This window comes from Podarcis vaucheri, assembly GCF_965113315.1.
Source record: "Podarcis vaucheri genome assembly, chromosome: 1".
NCBI lineage: Eukaryota > Metazoa > Chordata > Lepidosauria > Squamata > Lacertidae > Podarcis > Podarcis vaucheri.
In genome coordinates this window covers 98,587,045-98,608,451 of record NC_138759.1, presented here as the reverse complement: position 1 = coordinate 98,608,451, position 21,407 = coordinate 98,587,045, and the positions used below count along the sequence as shown (strand labels likewise).

Genomic DNA, 21,407 nt, shown 5'->3' with positions numbered 1-21,407 from the left:
GGTTTCCATTGTAATGTTGCTGTTTGCTTCCAACTGCTAAAAGAAGAGTTTGATTTGAAAAATCCTCAGCAACTTCGTTAGCAGCAGAATAGGTCTAGTTGTCCTGTCTTTCTGGTAAGCACTTAAAAAAACAAACAAAAAAGCCGTCACCCATGTAGAACCCATATTCATTTATGTTATTGGGAACGTAGTCTATTGAAACAAAGCACTTAAACTTGAAGGGTTTAGGTTGCAAAAAACCCTTTGTGGTGCTTTTTTATTTATTTGAAAAAAACACCCAGTTTTTAGCATACTGCATCATCCGGCTCTCTCTTTTTTTAATGTGGATTCACAGTTCGTGTTCACAAAGTCCATTTTGGTTAGCAGGGCTAGGATCTGTGCAAGTCTCCAGTGGCATCGTTTTCACATTCAGCTCCAGTGATTCAAGACTCAATTTCTGCAAACTGCAGCCAGGCTTGGTTTTGCTCTGAAAAGTACTTAAGAAAACCTTGTTAGCGCTCTTGGTGGAAGACTTGCGCATGGCGGATGACGCGAAGATCAATGGGCGCCGCGAGCGGCCGCTATCGGCTGCAGAATTCAAATTGGCTCTTAAAAGCTTCTGTTTGTTGGCGTGTTCCAGTGTCAGGCGACAACGGAGGACCTGAACAAACACATTCCGGAACTGCTGGGAGGAGATATTGTACAGGAGCGGGTTCACGACGGAGCTGAGGTAGAAGAACGTATCTGCTATAGGGAGCAGGGTGATGTACGCTCTGAAGTAGGGGACTGTCCAGTCCTGCTTAGGTCTAGCAGCAGCCATGATCCTTCGAACTTGATTTGGCAGCCAGCATATTGCCAGAGAGGCAACGATCAATCCTGCAAGCAAAGAAAGAGGAAAGAGAAAGCATGTGAAAACAAATCATAAAATATTTAGTATCAGTTCTGCACTTACCGGCGAGGAAATGACACCAATTTTTCAGTGTTTTGCCTGACAGCTTCTTCTGCCAGTAGCAAAATTTGTTCCAAGGAAGGGGAAAAGAAGGAGCAGAGTGAGGGGGAAAAGCAAGGCACTGATTCAAGGTCACTGCAGTCTGTGCTCCGATAAGTATTATATAATATTTAAGACAGCATTTCTCTTTACTCCTTGGCATTGGTTACGTTCAAATACATTGTCTTTCAGCGATAGTGCATTCCTCAAAAAATTATATATATTTTTCTCGTTCCTGCTCCCTTCCCTTTTCCTTCATCCCCCCCCTCAATTATTATTAAAAAAAATACAGCCATATTAGAGCAGGCAATACCCAAAAGATGACCAGATTCTGTTTATATTTTACAATACAAATATGCATACAACTGTATATTTGGCATTATTTTTGGTAACTTTTCTCTTACAAAAGATATTTTTACGTACTGTGTGAATGGCTCTTTATGATAAGGAGCATATAATGGGCTTTCCAGGAAAAAAAATCCAGTAGAATTAGAATATAAATTAATATGGCACAGGAAAAAACCACTCAAGTATACAATGGAATTGGCAAATAGTTGCAGTTAATATGAAGTATGTTCAAAACTTTGATATCCCATGCATTTTGTAATCACCTATAAACATATTTTCTCCACTTTATTAGGCCTTGGAGTTTTGTTTTGTTTTTCAACACGTTAGATTTGTCCTTGATCCAGTACCAGGCCCACAACAACGACAGCTAATTGCTGGTTGCAACAGGGGAAAGACTCCCAGGTACTTGTAGTGCTTCATCTGCTATAGCTGACAGAAACACTTTTATATAGAGCTTTAAAATATTCAGTGTCCTTCCCATTCATTATCTTGCATACAATGGAACCTATGAGGTAAGTCGCTGTTATTGCTGCCACTGAACAGAAAATGACTTGCTTTGAACCTCATAATGGTGGTGAGTCTTGAACCGTGATTGTAGTTCAGCCTCTTAGGCTGCAATCCTAACCCCATTTACCTAGAAGGAGGCCCCATTGATCGTGATTTTAGCTGGTAGACTACAATGGGAGTTGATGAACACACGCATGGTCTAGAAAACAGCCAATGTCTATTAGTTCCAGTTTAAGTATGCAAGGATTGCAGCCCAAGTTGCACTGAACACAGTAGGACCAACTTCCAAGTAAAAATGCATTGGATTGTGCTTTTAAACTTTGATTGATAATGTTTCTCTAACAGGAATCTCTTCCCAAAAACTGGATAGTATTAAAATGAATGTACTTGGAGCCTCTTTCTTTTTTAAAGGATGCACTCAGTGGTATGGGGGAAAGTGTTTAAAAAATTCTGTTTATAATGCAATTTCAAAGTTTTCAGCCTCTTTACCCCGCAATGGTGTTCCTTGTTTTGCAGTAAATGTGCCTTATGTGTAAAACAAAACACTTTCATAACAGAGGTTCCCCAACCATTGCAAATGTTTTCATTGATTTGTGCATTTTGCACCATGCCGTTTACTCAAGCTCCTATTTGCTCTCAGGCTAAGTTACTCAACTCAGCCTGCTTCTTTGGCAAGAGCACAAAGCATTATGCTTATTTACTCTTGCCAAAATTAATCTGGACTCGTATCTAATCACTATTATATGGGAACACTAAAATAAAAAAGGTTAGAATAATTGAGATGTCCAGGATTCTAAATGGAAAAGAAAGATTGTTATCTCGAGGAATGTAAAGGAATTTGATAATGCCGATAGAACAATAAATATGAATGTATATTGAAGTAGCGGGAAATTTTGGCCAGCACCTTGGAAGAGCCAGGATTGAACATAACCTTTGTGTGATAGTAGCTTTGTGAACCTTTTTGTTTTGAATGTTTACTTTTGGTTAATAAAAGAGATTAATTTTTGTAACTGAGAATTTTCTATTAATCAAAACCTTTTTGTATTTGCTGTGCTCATTACTACACTGTATATAAACACACAGATGTGTACAGTTTTAATGCCAAGGGACAGTTTTGCAACAGCAGACATCTTGGTGCGTTTGGTTTCGCAGACAGGAAAGTAACAGCTGGTGAACAAGATTGCCAGAGGCAAAGAGCAAACAGCATTCCCTAACCAAAATCAAACTGGACTGGTAGTTGCATCTGGTAGCTCCCTCCTCTACCACACCTGAGGGTAATAGGTTGGCTTAGAGGGCGCAGAGCAGGTTATGCAGCATGCACAGGTCTATCTTTCAACACTCCCCTCCCCTGGCAGCTGTTTGCCTAACAGTTGGGCTACCCCCCTGCTGGTGAGCAAGGTTAAAAGGACTTAAACAGAAGGAAAATGTCATTTTGTCATTTTCCTCACAGGTGCTTAAGAACACATGACTAAGTTTGTAGATATTATACTCCCTGTTTTGCATCTTCCTATTATTCTCAATCATCCTCATGGCAACAGCTGCCCATAGCAGACCCAAGGTAGGTGCACTGTTTCTTTGCCAGCTCCTAATTAGTGCATAGATGGTTTAAGGCACACACACAAAATGCCCTAACAATGAATGTGATGCCCTTGAGTTTCTAGTAACACATGGAAGATGGGATTGTGAGAAGTCGCTTAATTACTTCAAATCTTGGAGCCCAAACAGGCAAGCAGAAGAGTCAAGTGGAGACTGCTTTTACTAGACTGTATGTACCATTTCATACAAAACACATTCACACATCACACTGCTGAACCATGGTTTGTTTTGTACTTGTTACCATCACTACTCACAAACTAATTTGCAAAGGGCTGCAAAACCATGTTTTTTGGAGCTTCTTTGTAAACCAGTGTGTTTGCTGAGATTTGCTTATGATTTCAAAAACCATATAGTTATGGCAATTGCTCTGCCTCAAAAGGCTGCTCGCTGTCCAGTGATAGGAATGTATTTGAATCTGAATGCTGAGCAAATGGAAAACAAAAGCATTAAAGAATTCTAAACCATGGTTACCTGTTATACTGTGGAAATAAATGATGGTATAGCTGTTAGTTAGCACAATCATGGCTTGTTCTGATGTCTAAATTGAATCAGAAAGCAAAGAACTGCATTTTGAATGTTCCCATGACCATACAAAATTAGGCCTTGCTTTTAACATGCAGGAAGTCTCTGTACATGCAAGCAAACGTGTATGTGAGTGTACATGTGTACACTTACCTATTCAAACAAGCACTTCCTAGCTCTACTTAAAAATTTACCTATTCGTTTAAATAGCAGAAACTGAACCAGGTGATGGTTCTGATTGCGTGTGTTCCCTGTTCCAATGCAATCCTATAAAAGTCTGCTCAGAAGGAAGTTCAATGGGACTTATTCCCTGGTAAATCTGTACAGGTAAATGTGTACAGCCTATGCACACTAACCTAGGAGTAAGCCTCACTCCGTAGCAGTTATTTTGTAGTAGGTATGCGTGATTGCAGTGTGAGTCTCTTTACCTCCTTTGCACAAGCTTCACTTCAGGTCTGTTTCCTTCCCTGTACTACAACAGACCTGCTTTTAAAACAGGCATTTCATCACCACTTGCTCTTTGATCATTCCTCGTGTAAAAAGCACAATGAGGTCATGCCCTCACTCTTGTTTCTCTGTGCTGTCATAATCATTAACAAGAACTAAAGATCAGTGAGGCACAACATAGACGTCACTGAAGGCATGTAAATCTAACAAAGGTACTCTGTTTTTAAGAAAAAAAGGTGGAGCCAATTAATTTATTTTTGAACCTTTAGAATACTTTCAATTTAGGCCAGTAGCTAGAAATTTTGTGATAAGATGTGCAATCATTGTATTACAACAACAACAACAACAACAACATTTAATTAAATAACTTTATGAAGTTAGGGGCTTTGGGCTATCCTAGTGCCTCTGTATTCATTGACCAAACACTGGAAGGCAGGGTCGTTTTTTCCTGAGAAAAAGCCATGCATGCCTTTCCCCCAAAGTAGAAATGATAATACAGATATACATATCTATTTTTCGATTAAAACTGAACATTAGGGCCCTAATCTAGGATGTTTATGAGGAGGCCACACCGCTGTGGCTATTGTGAAGAAAAAGGGAAAAAAGCAAAAGCAGGAAAAGTGGAAACAAAGGAAATAACAAAATAACATCATAAGAGGCTGCTGGATCAGGCCAGTGGCCCATCTATTCCAGCTCCTGCTCTCGCTGTGGCCAACCCGCAAGCAGGCCCTGAGCACAAGCAAACTATGTTCTGCAGTTTCCAGCAAGTGGCATGCAGAAACATTACTGCCTCCATCCATGGAGAGCATAGCCATAATGTTGTCCAATCAACCTTGCACAAGTTGCTGGCCACCAGTGCTTCATGTGGCAGTGAGTTACATAGTTTAACTATGTGCTGTGTGAAGAAGTACTTTCCACAAATTCTAATGCTAAAAAGAAAGGGAGCTCTTCACAATCTATTTAAACAACCCTGCACAGTTCAGTATCTTAAGCAAATTTGGTTACCTCACTGCTCACCCACTTTCTACATCCCTCCACCTGAAGAACTGTCTATTTATTCCTGCTCTCTGCTGCCCTGGCCCACAATTCCTGGACCTCTCCTGTTATTCCCTTGACTGCTAAGCTTACTCAGGAGACTTTGGTGAAGTACCTTTTCTAAATAGCACATAGTACACTATGGAAACTGGACCGTCTCTATCTTCTTTTGGACACTCGCAGAATATTAGGTTTGTGAGACAGAACTGGCCCTTGCAGAAGACACACTGGCATAGTTTAAGCAAAGCTTGTTCTTCTATATGCTTTGTTATTTTAACAATACTTTACACCATTTTCCCCAGCTAGCTGGCCTGTTAATTTCCAGTATCACCCCCGGATCACCCTTTTCTAAAAACGGTGTTTGTCATAACAGGAAGCTATGCTTTGGTTCAGACATAATAATCTTGCTCCCATGGTTTATGGAACCAAGAATGATTGTTGTTCCATATACTGTGATGCAAGAGTGCCAGAGTTTTGTTTCACTACAGTTTCCTGTGACTTCCAAACCAAGAAACTGTGCTTTGATCTATAAACTAGGCCAGGCATAGGCAAACTCTGCCCTCCAGATGTTTTGGCACCACAACTCCCATCATCCCTAGCTAACAGGACCAGTGGTCAGGGATGATGGGAGTTGTAGTCCCAAAACATCTGGAGGGCCGAGTTTCCCTATGCCTGAACTAGGCTATGAAACAAGGATTGTGAAAGTCACTATACAATTTCCTTTTTTCCCTTTTTCTTTTTTGTATGCAGTCAGTTCAGGGCTAGTAGCAGGACAAGCCAGGCACACAGCCAACTCAAGGAACCTGCTGTTGCTCCTGTTTGCTGCTGTTCACTCTAAGGAAGTGCAGTGCCATAAACAAAGAAAATAGCAGCAAACTTTCCCTCTCCATCCAGGTAGCTGGGTGGATTGGGCCCCGAGGACAAGTCCAGCAAATTGATAGCGACAAAAGCATCGGAACGTGTGGGGTCATTCATTGAAGGCATCTTTCCGACAGCCCTTCAAAATCTGATCTGGCACTAAGTTAGATTTAGATATTGCTGAGGTTATTAGTAATGGGTTGGTTCTGCATATCTGTCATATATTTAAAATGATCTAGAATGCCCCATCATAATACCAGTTTTATACTATTTTGAATTATATATAGAGAGAGGAGTTTTCAGTACCACTGCCTTATTCTTACTAGAACGCTGCCCCTCCCAAGTTTTCCACAGTATCCAATGCATTATAACAGCTATAGCATAACTTCAAGCTATCTTGCGGCAATTGGTTTAGGCCAACAGAAGGCAGGGAGATATAATGCCTGTTAATCTGAGTTTTTTATTCTGCACCAACAAGGTATTTTATTGGCTTTTAAATTAAACACAGTCTCTCAAATTTACTGTTAATCTACCTTGAGTCTTCAGGGTTGTGTGGGTTATACATTTAATTAAATAAAAATATTGTTTTGGAACAAAATTCCAGCGGGCTGTCTCTTAGGTATTACAGACTGACACATTCACAGGGACAAATTACAATTTCAAAAAAACCACACCATTTGGACAATACTGTGTGCCAAAATTAGCACCCGGGACTATAAAACAAGACAAAAACACCGCATTACAGTCAGATTTTGTTCTTATCTATATTCTTGGGCTTTGACCTTCACTGAGAGTATGAAATGTTGCACATGCAAGGTTCTTCCTTAGATTCTTCAGAAGGCACCAAACTGCTTGGTTGTACATTCAGCAAGTGAAAAATGAGTTGTTAGTAACCTTGCACGATACTGTAGAGGTTAGTCTTTCATGGGGCAGAAGGAAGGCTGTGTGTGTAAACTTTGTCATTTTTATAAGCACAAGTAATTGCTCATCTCTCTTCCTCAGGGGAAAAAAAAAACATCCTTTGCTTTTGCAGAGATGTGAATAAACATGGCGGGGGGAAGAGGTGGCAAGCAGTTAGGCAGGCAGGGAAACCCCAACCCAAAACACTTTACGTTTTGGCTCAGATGCTTAGGAATTACCACAAGCCTCCAAGGGAAACTGTTATATTCTCATTCAAGCCATAATACGATAGTGCATAAAATCCTTCCACTCCGTTTAATGTGCTGGTACAACCAATACAAACCTGAGTATGACAAACTGAGAGAGACCGAATAGGCTATGCATAGCAACTACTACTGCTTTATAAACGGGCAGAGTGGGCTTAAGTAATGCAGTGTGAACTTTTATGTAGGCCAGTAAAGCAAATGCTCTTATAACACACGAAGCAATATTTTCTATTAGACTGAGCAGCTGCTCCATCTTAGAACCTATTCAGTGGTCAGGGGCTTAGTGTGCTTTCAAAATACTGCAAATCTAATCAGAAGGTAAGGAGAGCGGTAGTTTCATTCCCCCCCCCATCCAATTACTGTACCCAAACCACAACAGTCATTAGATGGCACATACTTTTAAGAGAAGCCTTTGCAGGAACAAAGTGTCCATCTATAGCTTCAGCTTTTATCATAGTAAAAAACAAACAGTTTTTCACTTATATTTCTACACTTTCCCCCTCCCTCCTCCTGTCTGCAAAAGGTGGCATGGTCCAGCCAAACACTTTTAAGTTATAAAATATGCTAAGTTGATTTGTATCTCTATCTGTACTTATATTTCTATATATATATATATTGAATTGTGGTCGCCTATGGCTCTGAGTAATAAAGATCCACTATCAGTAAGTCCCAGTAATTTACAAGAAAGAGTTAAGGTCACCACTGAATCTTTCCATGCACATTAGTAAGACTTTCAGCGCATGGCTACACATGTCTACTCAGATGGTAAGCCCCACTGAGTTCAATGGGGTTTATTCCCAGGTAAGTCGGTCTAAATCTGCAGCCTTAAAAATGCAGGATTAGGTTGGATTTTGTTCTACACAGTCCCAAAGGATTTGAGTTTTTAGACTCTCTACAGAAGCACAAAACCAGAGTAGAAGTCATTTTTCCTAAGGTTGCAGCAGAAACTACATTATTCAAAAATCATGGTTGCAAATAAAAATATTGCATATTGATGTAATGCAGCGTAAAACACATGTATCCAAAATGTTGATTATCCTAATGCCTTGTTGCCCCACACAGCATTTAAGACATCATATAAGCAGATAATCCTACACCCAAGCCGGCTTATTACAAAAACCCATGGCGGTGCTCATGTTAAAATAAAAACAATTATCACAATTTATTAAATAGCATTCACACCAGCAAAACAGTCGCAAACGTAGCGTATTAAGTGCCAACAGCATAACTCTGCCTCACTGGCACAGAACAGAAGAAACTTGGCAGTCACTTTCCCCTTAACAATTCTTCCTTTTTATGACTCAACAACACTCCCTCAGGCAACAGGATTCCAAACTCAGCTCATTACTATCTGCATCTTTATTGAGGATTTTAAAATACATTCTAGAGAGCGGCAAAGAACACCGGATCATTTACTCACTCCAAGATTAATATGCATTCATCTTATGATGCTTTTAAAATGTTAAGTGTTGGGTTTTTTTAAAATGTTAAGTTTTAAGGTCTAAGCAAACCTTGTCTCACAGCAGCCTTTCTAGAGAGAACAATTAACCCATAGAACCTGAGTCATCTGATGAGTTAAAGACTGCTGCTGCTGTTAGGAGTGCTCAAATATTTATATCTGTATCTAATGCTGACCCCCGTTAACCATTTCCATAGTCACTTATATTTCAAGACTCCGTTCCGGGTACCCCAATTACTTGTATGAGTCACAGGATATAGGTGATTCACTGGGACCAAGACCAACTCATTTACAAAAACAGTACTGGCATGAACAAGGTTAATTACCAAAAGGATTTTTTTGTCATTAAATTAATGGCACAAAAGAGGATTCCCAGCATCTGTTTATACACTGACATTTAAATGGTAATTGTCAGTGGAACATAAGCATATGGCTAGTTGCGTTCCGAGTGGACAAAAATGTACATGACTAAGTTTTAAAATTTCAGCTTTTCATTTACCTGACCTGGCTTATATATATACCATAGTTAGGGATAAGTTGCGTCATTAGTCTCCTATCACCTTTCTGTATTATTTATATTTATAAAACCGGCGTCATAAAATCCCCCAATGGGGAGTTTATTTTTAAAATGTTATACAGTTCTGTACCATGTGGCCACTTTTCATTTGCAGCTACTGAATGTTCTTCAGCAAAGAGACAAGGCAGTGTGGTGGGAGAAAAGACTTTGAAAAGAAATCAGGAGAAAAGGGTAGAAACAAAGATCTAGGGATATTGGATTACTGTTTAAGAAAAGGGAGGAATCTGAATAAAGAATAACAGGGGCTCAATTTATGGTTGAATCAAAATTTGTGCCCTGTTGTGGTACTGAGGAGCTTTAGCCTACTTCCAATACAGAAACGCACACAGCCTATGTCCCAATAATCCTATATTCCAATATAGGGGTGGGGGGGACGCGGGTTGCGCTGTGGGTTAAACCACAGAGCCTAGGACTTGCCGATCAGAAGGTTAGCGGTTCAAATCCCCGCAATGGGGTGAACTCCTGTTGTTCGGTCCCTGCTCCTGCCAACTTAGCAGTTCAAAAGCACGTCAAAGTGCAAGTACAGTGGTGCCCCGCAAGACGAAGGCCTCGCAAGACGGAAAACCCGCTAGATGAAAGGGTTTTCCGTTTTTCAATGCGCTTCGCAGGACCAATTTCCCTATGGGCTTGCTTCGCAAGACGAAAATGTCTTGCGAGTCTTGAGATTTTCCCCCGCTTCGCCCCCCTTTTCTAAGCCGCTAAGCCTTTAATAGCCGCTAAACCGCTAATAGCGCTAATCCGCTAAGCAGCTAATAGGGTTGCTTTGCAAGATGAAAAAACCGCTAGACGAAGATACTCGCGGAACGGATTAATTTCGTCTTGCGAGGCACCACTGTAGATAAATAGGTACTGCTCCAGTGGGAAGGTAAACGGCGTTTCCGTGCGCTGCTCTGGTTCACCAGAAGCGGCTTAGTCATGCTGGCCACGACCTGGAAGCTGTACGCCACTCCCTCGGCCGATAAAGCGAGATGAGCGCTGCAACCCCAGAGTCGGCCACGACTGGACCTAATGGTCAGGGGTCCCTTTACCTTTACAATGGTAAAGCATGTTCTATGCATATACAAGTTCCACTGCTATGGCCTGTCGGCTACGCAAATAAAGTCTATTGATTGATTGATACAAGTTCCAATATTGCCCTGGGAAATATTTCTGCATAAGATCCTTGGAGAGCTGCTGCCAGTCAAAGCCAACAGTGCCACTGGGCAAGGTGAACAGTACAGACCTGTAGATTCATAGGTTCACAGACGTTTTATCATATACGCAAGAAGTATGTCACCATAGAGGTGAACCATTGATAATAAAGGTGGCTAACCTGTGGCACCGCAACTTTTGCTGAGCTACAGCTGCCATCAGCCCCCACCAGCATAACCAATGCTCAAGAATAATGGGTGCTGTAGTCCAATATCTGGAGGGCACCTCTGGCTGCCCCTGAGGAAACCCCTACAAACTCTGTATGAACTATATGGTCAATTGAACAGAAGGAGGTAATTTTCACTTATTCCTCCTAAAATTTCATTGACCATTGGACCCACTATTGGTCTTGTCTGCTTAATCCACTGGAGCCTGTCTTCACATGCAGTGAAAGTACCTAACTCACCAAAGGCTTGATATTCATCAGCTACCTGCACTTGGTTTAGCTGGCCAGTCAAAGCAGTTTCCCACAGGTGAGAGCTGACAAAGCTGGACAAACTATCCCAGAAGGAGCACAAGGTACTACCCCCCCTGCCCTAATACCCCATACACCCCGCAATGTAATTCTTTAAATCATGTGTATAGTATATCTGACCCATTCCAATTTGTATCTCACCTTGAATGCTTCAACTTAGTCAAAGTTACAAAGAATTACACTGGCCCTCAGGCTACAGTTCATATATATGCTAAACAACAAAGCACCTAATGATGGCAAATGGCAATGGAGCTGGTACATCATCCCTTTACATTTCTTTTCAGAGGTTATGCTTTGTTTACTCAAGGACAAATATTTGTAACAGCTAATTAGAAGCAAATTATATTGATAATGTTGGAAGTATCACAATTCATTAATCAGAGACATAATTATTGACTCTGCTTTACCTTTGTCAATATTTACAAAGGAAAATAAATTAGTGCATTAACTGAACCAACCTATCAACACACTCGGGTCTATGCCTATGTCTATATTTAAAAAAACTCTGAATTTCATTTGACTGCTTTGTAGCCTCAAATGTCACAACTTCCTTGAAAGAGACTCACATTCTAAAAGATATAAAACTGCTGTATTATTGCACTACTATTTCTTCTGGCATCTTCCCAAAATTCATATTGTAAAACAGCTGCAAATGAAGCATTTATTTATATTTTATCCTGCCCTTTCTCCAAGGACACCAGTGAGGATATCTGGTTCACACACACCCTGCTCCATTTATCTCTACCACAGTCCTCTTAGGTTATACTGAGAGAGTGCAGCTTTCAGCAAGTCTTCCAGTAAGGTTCATGGTTGAGTGGAGCGTTGAACCAAGATCACCTTAGGCTTGGTCTGGTACTCTAATCACACCACTACACAGGGTCAGCATCACTTGCATACCCTGCAATTACAGTGGAACCTTAGTTCTCAAACTTAGTCCATTCGGCTCCCGAAACCATTTGAAAACCAAGGCACGGCTTCCGATTGGTTGCAGGAGCTTCCTGCACTCAGGCAGAAGCTGCGTCGGATGTTCAGCTTCCGAAAACTGGAACACTTCCGGGTTTTCGGCGTTCAGGAGCCAAAACATACGAGTACCAAGGCATTCAAGAACCAAGATATGACTGTAGTTGTTGGCTGTTTGGTAATAGCTCCAACTTCACACATGTTCCATGGTGAGCTGAGGAGAGCTACATTATGATGATGATGTATAGTAAATGATGTTATATTTGCCAGAATGCCTTTGAGTCCCTCCTTTCATGTCAAATAATTTCCATTTCGATATGCTGGTTCCTTAAGTTCACCAGTGAATCCGAGAGTTAACTAGGGCAAGCTGCTAAGTACATCCATGTGTACTCATCTCCTGTCCAGCCAAGTTCTCCTTACCTCTTGCAATCTAACCGCCTTTACATGACAGCCTCAGGAAAAATTCTGTTGCCAATGTTCAGGTCTGCACAGATGTATCTGAAGAATGTAGCCACTGCAGCATAACTAACTGCTCTGCAGATGATAGAACTAAATGCAACTACAGCTCTCGGGGGCTAGATGTCCTATGTGCATAAAGCCAGCAAAATTATAGAATCGGTACCATAATTGTGATTAGCTTAAAGCGTTTAAAGGACAGATGTTTTCCCTAAGAATTTCTGATTTAGCAAAGTTCATAGCAAAGTCATAATGGTTGCCTTTGGATGGAGTTTACTGGCCGGTGGTTCCCAGCATACGTTTTTGCACACCGTCCAAAAACACTTGTAATCCAAATGAAGGTCCTCCAGGTCTTTCCAGTTACCGATCTACCCAACCTCTTCCCAATGTTTTGTATAAATTTAGCTCTTGCCAGGTTTCATTCGTCAAAAGCTTATAAATTTTAGATACAGCTTTTTCTTCTTTTTACCAGTGCTGTGTAAAAAGAAAAAGAAAGGTCAATGAAATAGCTGTTGGTTGAAATGAAAGGGGAGTGAAAAGTGTGGAATTTACAACTTTTTGTGGCTGTATAAACACAGATACAACTGAGTGCTGGGGCATTAAGGAATTTTGTAAATGTAATGCCACAGGGACCATGTCACTTTGTCAGCTGCATTCTGCATCTCACTCCAAATCACAGCAAGTTCATAAACTGGGGATAGTGTCACGCTCTCAGTGATAAAATGTGTTATTGAAAGGGAAACACTGCTATAAGGGAAGGTAGCATACTGATGCTTGCTACAAGGTAACAACAGCATATCTTGTTTGCAGTATGAACTGCTTGCTTAGAAAATCCCTAAGCTCCTTTATCTCAAATAGAGCTACAACAGAGCTAACACAAAGTAATGACTCTCAAAGCAAATACTCAAACATTTGCTTACTTTAATGAACACCACTACTGAATTTGCAATTGTGTGAAATCAGAATTTTTTTTAATTTGCACTCCTCAATATTAATTTCAGATGTACATTCCATACTTATTACTTTGAGTGAGGCTCTGCTAAAAGTATGTTCTTAGCCCATTTCGTTTGCTTGCAAAGTTTATAGTACACACATTGCTATTGATTTCTCTTTTTAATATTATGAATTTACCAGTACCTTGCAAAAAGATGTTCCAGCAGCACTGGAAGTAACATAAATTGCTACTTAATATTGACTATTTTATATACACTACACAATTCTTTACAGTGGTACCTCAGGTTACAGACGCTTCAGGTTACAGACTCTGCTAACCCAGAAATATTACCTCGGGTTAAGAACTTTGCTTCAGGATGAGAACAGAAATCGCACAGTGGTGGCGGGAGGCCCCATTAGCTAAAGTGGTGCTTCAGGTTAAGAATGGACCTCCAGAATGAGAACAGTTTCAGGTTAAGAATGGACCTCCAGAATGAATTAAATTCTTAACCCGAGGTACCACTGTACTTAGAAAGGTAAGGCCAGAGGCCTCTCACAGGAGACAGAATATGCACATGGTGCAGCAATTAACTCTGCAGCCACCTGGTACCATGTAGGTTGGGGTTAGACATTTAGCCTGAGGGCCACACTCCTGCATGGGCAGCCTTCCAGAGGCCGCTTGATAGTGATGGCGGTAGCATAAAGTTAGATAAAAATAAGCAAGAAGTAACTTTTCCATGTCATCCTCCCTGCTGATTCAGCCTTTATACTAAAGATGAACTGACTGCAATTTATTTTAGAACTGAAAAATTAAAATTCATTTTAAAATCTATGGGTTTTTTAAAAAAAAACAGTGAAGAATGATCAAACCCTTATTCATGCACACAGATTATTAAAGCCAAGGTCTCAGTACCTGTGACATTTGAGACCACAAAGTAGTTAAATGAATTTCAGAGCTCAATATCACCATACCAAAGAAACTGCACCAAAGTATAATGCCATAATAATAAAAGATCTGTTCAAGGGCATGAGACAGAAGAAAGAATATAGATATAAAATACAAGCAATGCTCCAAAGATTCATGCAGAATTATTTCTTTTGTCCAGTTGCCTTTTATTTTGACAAAGGATATGTCTTTATTGTTGAAAATGTACTTTCCAAAACAAATCCACATTTAAATTCAGAGGTGCAACCATTCAATTGGGTGTGCAAACAAAGTTTTGTTGTTGTTGTTTTAAAGACAAAATTCAGCCAGCACAGCATAAGCCAAATGAAGCAGATGTTGTCTATTGCAAGCTGGCTGCAGAATTCAATGAATAATCAATTGCTCAATACATATACCCAATGAGACAAAACATGATATGAGATGTCATGTCATAAAGATTCCTGCCAGAAAGACAGGCCTGAGATATTTCTTTTTTAATACCGAACCAATCACCACGGTAGGACTCAACAAAGCTTCTTCAAAGAGAGTAGAAATAAATGCCTCCTCTTTAAGACAGTCAGCCATCTTGATAAACATCGAATGAAGCAATGGTGGGGTAACAGTTTTTTCACACAGTAACCAAGAAATAAACGTGAAATCATTACAAAGTAAGTTAATGAATTAAAGCAAGGGGCGGGGAATGACAGCCGGCGTATCATGTGAAAACTGGATAGTGCAGTTTACTCTGAAAGATATGCTGTACAAGCCTATGCATGTCTACTCAGAAGTAAGTCAAACAAAGTTCAATGAGATTTACATCCAGGTAAGCGGAAGCTACCAGCATGAGTTTGACCAAACTGCGGGAGGCAGTGGAAGACAGGAGTGCCTGGCGTGCTCTGGTCCACGGGGTCACAAAGAGTCAGACACGGCTAAATGGCTAAACAACAAGAAGTGGACATAGGATTGTAGCCTATGTAGGAAAGATATGACAAGATCTTCACCAATATAACTAGTATATCAACTGCATGTAGACCCAGCGTTTGTGATGGGCAAAACTCATGTCCTAAGCCACAATCAAACAATAGTTAGGAACATTCACCAGGCTCTCGTGCCTGCCTTCCATCTCTTTGCCCCCTTTCTCTCTCTGCCTCTTTGTCTATGTGTGAGAAGAGGAAGATTAGACATACAAAATACAAACAAACACACTCACAGGCAACCGTGCCTCACACACTTAACTCACATACCAGAGTGCTGTTTCAGATCAGGCTTTTAATGCTTCTTTTATGCAACTTTCAGAGGGGTCAAGATTATGTTGTAAGCCAATTGCAATCCACCTGTGTTTTCCCACTGCTTACTACAAGTTTTTTTTCTTTCTGCAGTAACTCCATAAAAGAGCGAAAGAGCAGAACAGCAGCACAACTTCTTCAGGTGTCAATAGGAAAATGTGCAGCTGAGGCACAGAGGGAGGAATTATCCCTGGGAGAGGTGGATGGCATGTTTGGAATGGTCCTACATTCTCTATTACTTGATGTGCATTTCTGGTTTCAGAGCTATTTCATATCTTGGGCCTCGGAGTCATTTCCATGGATCAACTGGCTCTCATCCTTAATTAATTGCTTCCTGGAATTAGGATTCCTCAACCCACACACTCCAATTAGCTATTTAACGAGTAGATTTCATTGAAAACAGCAGCGCTTGCTTGCAAGTACAGAATGTAGGTTGTGGCTGTAACCCTGAAAGCGTGCAATCGCTAACCCTTTGAGGAATATTTCATTTATTTATTTTTATTTAAACAACAACACAATGAACAAGCAAATAAAACCAGGCTGCAAAGATTTCTAGCTTGTTCTAAAACTGACTAGGATTGGGTTGTCTGATTAGACCTGCTTATTGTCCTGCTCTGCAAGCACTCTTTAAAAACTCTCATTGGCTGCAAGTCTTCTAGCAAGGTTCGTGGTTAAGTGGACTGTTGAACCAAGATCACCTAAGGCTTAGTCTGGCACTCTAATCACACCACCACAGGCAGCAGGCTCTCCTTGGCTGTTCATCTTTAAGGAGAGGCTGATGATCTGCAGGCATGCTGCAGTTGTAAACTGCATTGTAGACCCTGCATTGGGCAGTGGGATCTCCATGCCCGCCCCTTCCAACTCTCTAATTCTAAGTGCAGCCAAACCCTACACATATCTGGGCTAGGGATCTCGGCTTCCCACTGATGGCTGGTCTTCCAGACAGGCTTGAACTCTAGCCCTTTTTAAGAGATGAGGTTGACAACCTGAAGTTATACAGGGGACAGTTCATGGACGCACGATACAATACAATACAATACAATACAATACAATACAATACAATACAATACAATACAATACAATAATCTTTACTGAAGTTGAAAATCTACATCAGACATTCAGAAACCAATAAGCCTGCTATCCTAGCTATCCCAGCCAACATTCTCAGGATCCCCAATTCTATGCAGTGGAGGGAATAGAAAAGATCCTTTCCACAGCAGGCCAATACCTAGCACTGCATTGAAATCAAACCTGGGAAGAGGAGGAAACAAGCTATAGTTGTTTTGAAACCTTTCCCCCGCTCCTCTCCCCTTGCCTTTCCCATCCAAACCACATTCATGAAAAGGCAAAAAGGCTACAGGCGCTTCGTGAATGCTTTCTGGATACAATGCAAAAGACTGAACAGACTAAATATGTGCTGCAACAATAACTGGCAATTATATTTCCTTGTCACCCCTTTCTCACACTGGAAAAAGAGGGTAAGATGGTTATGTCTCAAGTTCCACAATAGCTGCTGTAATTAGTCACACTGTGTTCCGACATCTCTGTTCACATTCCCTGGCTCCTATGGCTGAGGCTTTGGTGTTTCAACTGGAGGTTCACCTAGGATATGGAGGGCAACATTCATGAAGACCAGATAAAAGTAGTTAGAGCACAGCCTTCGCTACCCCCAGCCCTGGCCTATGGGTCACACAAACCCCCATGTAGAAAAAGAGAGAAATGGAAAGGAATAATATTCTGGAGAAATTATAATGGTAAAATTTAGGAGCCAGAAAGTTGGAGCGAGTTACATTTAAACAGCAATGCTGCTAAAAGTATACAAATCTAAAGCATATTCAACAGGTGTCTGAACAGGTTTTAATGAAAAAGATTCTAACAGAAGAAATGCAAGAACGTGAAAGCCCTGCAGAATCAGGTCAAAGGCCCATCTCAGCCAGTGCTCTTGTTTTCAGTGGCCAACCAAATGTCCATGGGAAGTCCAAAAGTATGACCCGAGTGTAACAGTGCTCTACTCACATAGGATTCTCATCAACCGCTATTCAGAGGCATACAATCTTCCACAGTGGAAGTAGAATATAGGCATCAACACTCCTGCTTCCTGCTGAAAGGTAGTTTCGTAGCCTTCACCATTTCATAGCCTTTTGGGTCAGGTTCACCTTGAACCATGATACCAGCTAAGATAAAGGCAGATTCATTCCCTTGCTCCCAACCGCATACATACTCTCTCTCTCTCACATACACACACACGAGAGACTAAGAAGCAGAATTTTGTGACTGTCAAATGCCTCAACACACTGAATCAGTATGAGCTCGGATGCTTCTCAAACAGTTCTTCCAACCTTCCACTTGCTATCCCCTTCTGCAGATACACACAAGGGGAATCTTATGGTTGCTGCACACACTAATGCTTAGTACTGCAGTCTCAACACAGATAAACTGTAAGCCGAATAATCACATATTGATTTAACTGAGGTGGAAGTAGCCTTAAATTCCATCATATATTTACTTTTTAAAGACTTCACCCTGATCTTTTCTGAATGTGGGTTATAAGACTATTGTGCAGAGCATCTGTTGGAAGGCTAGGATGAACATCAAGTAAAGGCATACATACCAGCTGCAAACCAAGACTGGACATAGGCTACTATGCAACAAATACTAGGGCAAAACAAGAAAACAGCAAAGTAATTATCATAGCTACCTCAATGCCTAGTTTCACCACAGATTTACAGAGAAGCTAGCTAGATTCCACTTTAAATGTATGTTGTGATAGCTTTCTAGTAATGCCCAGATAGCAATTTATTTTCTTCAGCAATGCCAGGCAAGCAAAATCAACAAATGAATAGCATTTTGGGGTGTTACAAATCCACCTCTATGTTATGTTAGCTTATAGATTATATTTATTCTATTATGGGTTTAAAGATCCTCACTCAGTTTCATAGATTTCATTCTTCTGCAGTAAATTCTCCAATTTCACAGACCCAAAAAGTGTTAAAATAAGTTTATCTGGAGCCTTTAATTTGGATGAATGTAATTTATACTCCCCAAAATGTTGAAGCGTAACAGAGGGCAAGAAGGACAAATGGGAAAGCATTTTTCGCAGTGATCAGTAAACAGAAGCAAATTGGAAGCACCGCTTGAAACATTGCTGACTTCTGCAGTATAGAAATGAGCTTATGTTCAATACATTCTGGGTTTTCACTTTATTCATACTGTTAATGATTTAATCCCCCATCATATTCATTCAGATCAGCATGCTAGGGTCATATTCTATATCCAATTAAGCAAAGAACACATTAATTATAGATGGATGATCAACAACAGCAGTGTTCCTGTGTATGTGCGCAGGTGGTACGAAGTCTTGCTTTATCTATATCTAAGCTGCAGGCTTTCAACAGCACAGTGATTCCGTCCACAGTAAATCCTATTACTAAGCACTATGGGAGGTTCGTTCCCCAAAAGTGCAATCTTCTACACATTCAGCAATGCAGAAGCATTGGATTAGGCTACAGGAGCTATATACTTAATTTTTTACCTCTTTTGTGCATTTGGTCAAGGTAGCAGTTGAACTGCACTCAAAACTCATGTTTTATCATCAGCAAAATGCTCTCACTTACTCACACACCAAAGCAACAGTTTATGATTAACCAACATAACCATTCAAAAGCAATCTCTTCTAGCTACAGGACGCCGTTTGAGTTATGAGTCTGAACAAAATGGGCCTTCAGACATAGATTGAACCACCTCAACATGAAATGAAAATCCAGTAAATTGATCCAAACATGAAAATTTTAGAGACAACAATGCAATGTACTAGCCATAAAGGGAAAAGTTATTACGCACTGCTAGCCACTGAAGCATTACTGGTAACAAATCAAGTGGCACAATTTATACTTTCTTGTCAAAAGGCACAATACTATTTTCTTCCCTTCAAAACTGTGAAAGTAAATGCTTATATGCATTTTGATCTGGGTTTTGACAGTTGCAAAAACAGACTTTGTGTGGTATTCTTAAGTGCTTACCCTTTTTCAAGCAGCTGGCCGAAGCAGCAGCACTAGCAATATTCTGGAATAAGGCCTCAGAGAGAGGAAATTAAGTTGTGGCTGCCTCCTTATGGCTCATATTAGTTGCTTCCCTTGAGTTCAGCCAAGATAGAGTCACCAAACAGCCTTTATTCTGAATGACATCTCTAGGTTCTATACCCATATATTATCAAAGAAAAAATTAGAGACTCCACAGTTCAGGGATGAGGAACCTGTGCTCCCCCAAATATTGTTGAACTCCAACTTCCATCAGCCCCAGACAGCATGGCTGATTGTCAAGGATGATGGAAGTTGTAGTTAAAACAGCATTTGGAGGGCCATAGGTTCCCGATCGTTCCATAGTTCATTCCTCATAATTTTGAAATATATGGTTTTTACCCTCTCTGGCAACCCTAATATGATCAGAATTAGCTTTTAAAAAAAAATGAATTGTCAAATTTTGACAAGTTGCTGGATAACAGTACAAGAGTGCTTCTTTAACCTTTTCTTCATGCTAGCATATTCTTTGGTAAGACCAGCCCTGTGCAGGTTGATGTAAGTGAAGCAGGACTGACTCCATTTTGGTTGAAGTCTGAGCTCATCTCTATATAAACAACAATTTATTATTTATACCCCGCCCATCTGGCTGAGTTTCCCCAGCCACTCTGGGTGGCTCCCGATCGAGTGTTAAAACAATACAGCATTAAATATTAAAAACTTCCCTAAGCAGGGCTGCCTTCAGATATCTTTTAAAAATAGGATGGCGGCTTATTGCCTTGACATCTGATGGGAGGGCGTCCCACAGGGCGGGCGCCACCACCGAGAAGGCCCTCTGCTGAGAAGGCAGTAAATGTGTGCTTAAAGCAAGAACAAGAAGCAGCTAAGCACAGAGCTAAGCAGCAAAAGCTTAAATGACCTTTAGATAAGGAAATATATATTTGCAAATAGATAATGTGGTTTTCATGACAGTTTGGACTGACAGGTAGGAACTTTCCACCTGGGATCTTCCTCCTGAGATGTTGTTTAGTCAATAGTATAAAAGCTCGCTTCTAAATGTAATCAGCGTTCAGCTTCTGATCTATGCTGCACCCTTCTCACCCAGGTGTGGAAAAATATCTCCTGAAGAGAATTGTCCTGATCTCACTCCTGTTGCTATCTGGGGGAAAGTCGGCTCAGCAATGGGTGGTTCTTTTCCCACAGCAAGGTCAGTCAAAATCTGACATCAGATTTCAGGGTATAAGAGCATTCTAGAAGCAGTGCATTAACAGATCACCCTACCAAAGAGATACATCCCAAATTTTAAGAGAAATTACAGTGGTGCCCCGCAAGACGAATGCCTCGCAAGACGGAAAACTCGCTAGACGAAAGAGTTTTCCGTTTTGGAGGTGCTTCGCAAAACGAATTTCCGATGGGCTTGCTTCGCAAGACGACAATGTCTTGCGAGTTCCTGCTGGGTTCCCCCCCTTTTTTCTAAGCCGCTAAGCCGCTTATCAGCTGATTCGATCAGCAGATAAGCCGCTAAAAGCCGCTAAAAGCCTCTAATAGCGCTAAAAGCCGCTAATAGCGCTAATCCGCTAATCCTTCAATGGGCTTGCTTCGCAAGACGAAAAAACCGCTAGACGAAGAGAATCACAGAACGGATTCTTTTCGTCTTGCGAGGCACCACTGTATACAAAGAAA

The 21,407-nt window shown here is 40.8% G+C and overlaps 1 protein-coding gene across 3 annotated transcripts in view; it reads right to left on the bottom strand.

Annotated features, from left to right (window-relative positions):
- Positions 1-328: 328 nt before the first annotated feature.
- The window catches only part of GPR39 (G protein-coupled receptor 39), a gene marked incomplete at its 3' end in the record, with an annotated part of 128,006 nt that continues 106,927 nt past the window's right edge, over positions 329-21,407 (bottom strand). For all 3 annotated transcript variants that reach the window (XM_082199092.1, XM_082199093.1, XM_082199091.1), the window contains exon 3: positions 329-855. In XM_082199092.1, the coding sequence (XP_082055218.1) occupies positions 329-855 (527 nt within the window). The remainder of the gene's footprint in view (positions 856-21,407) is intronic.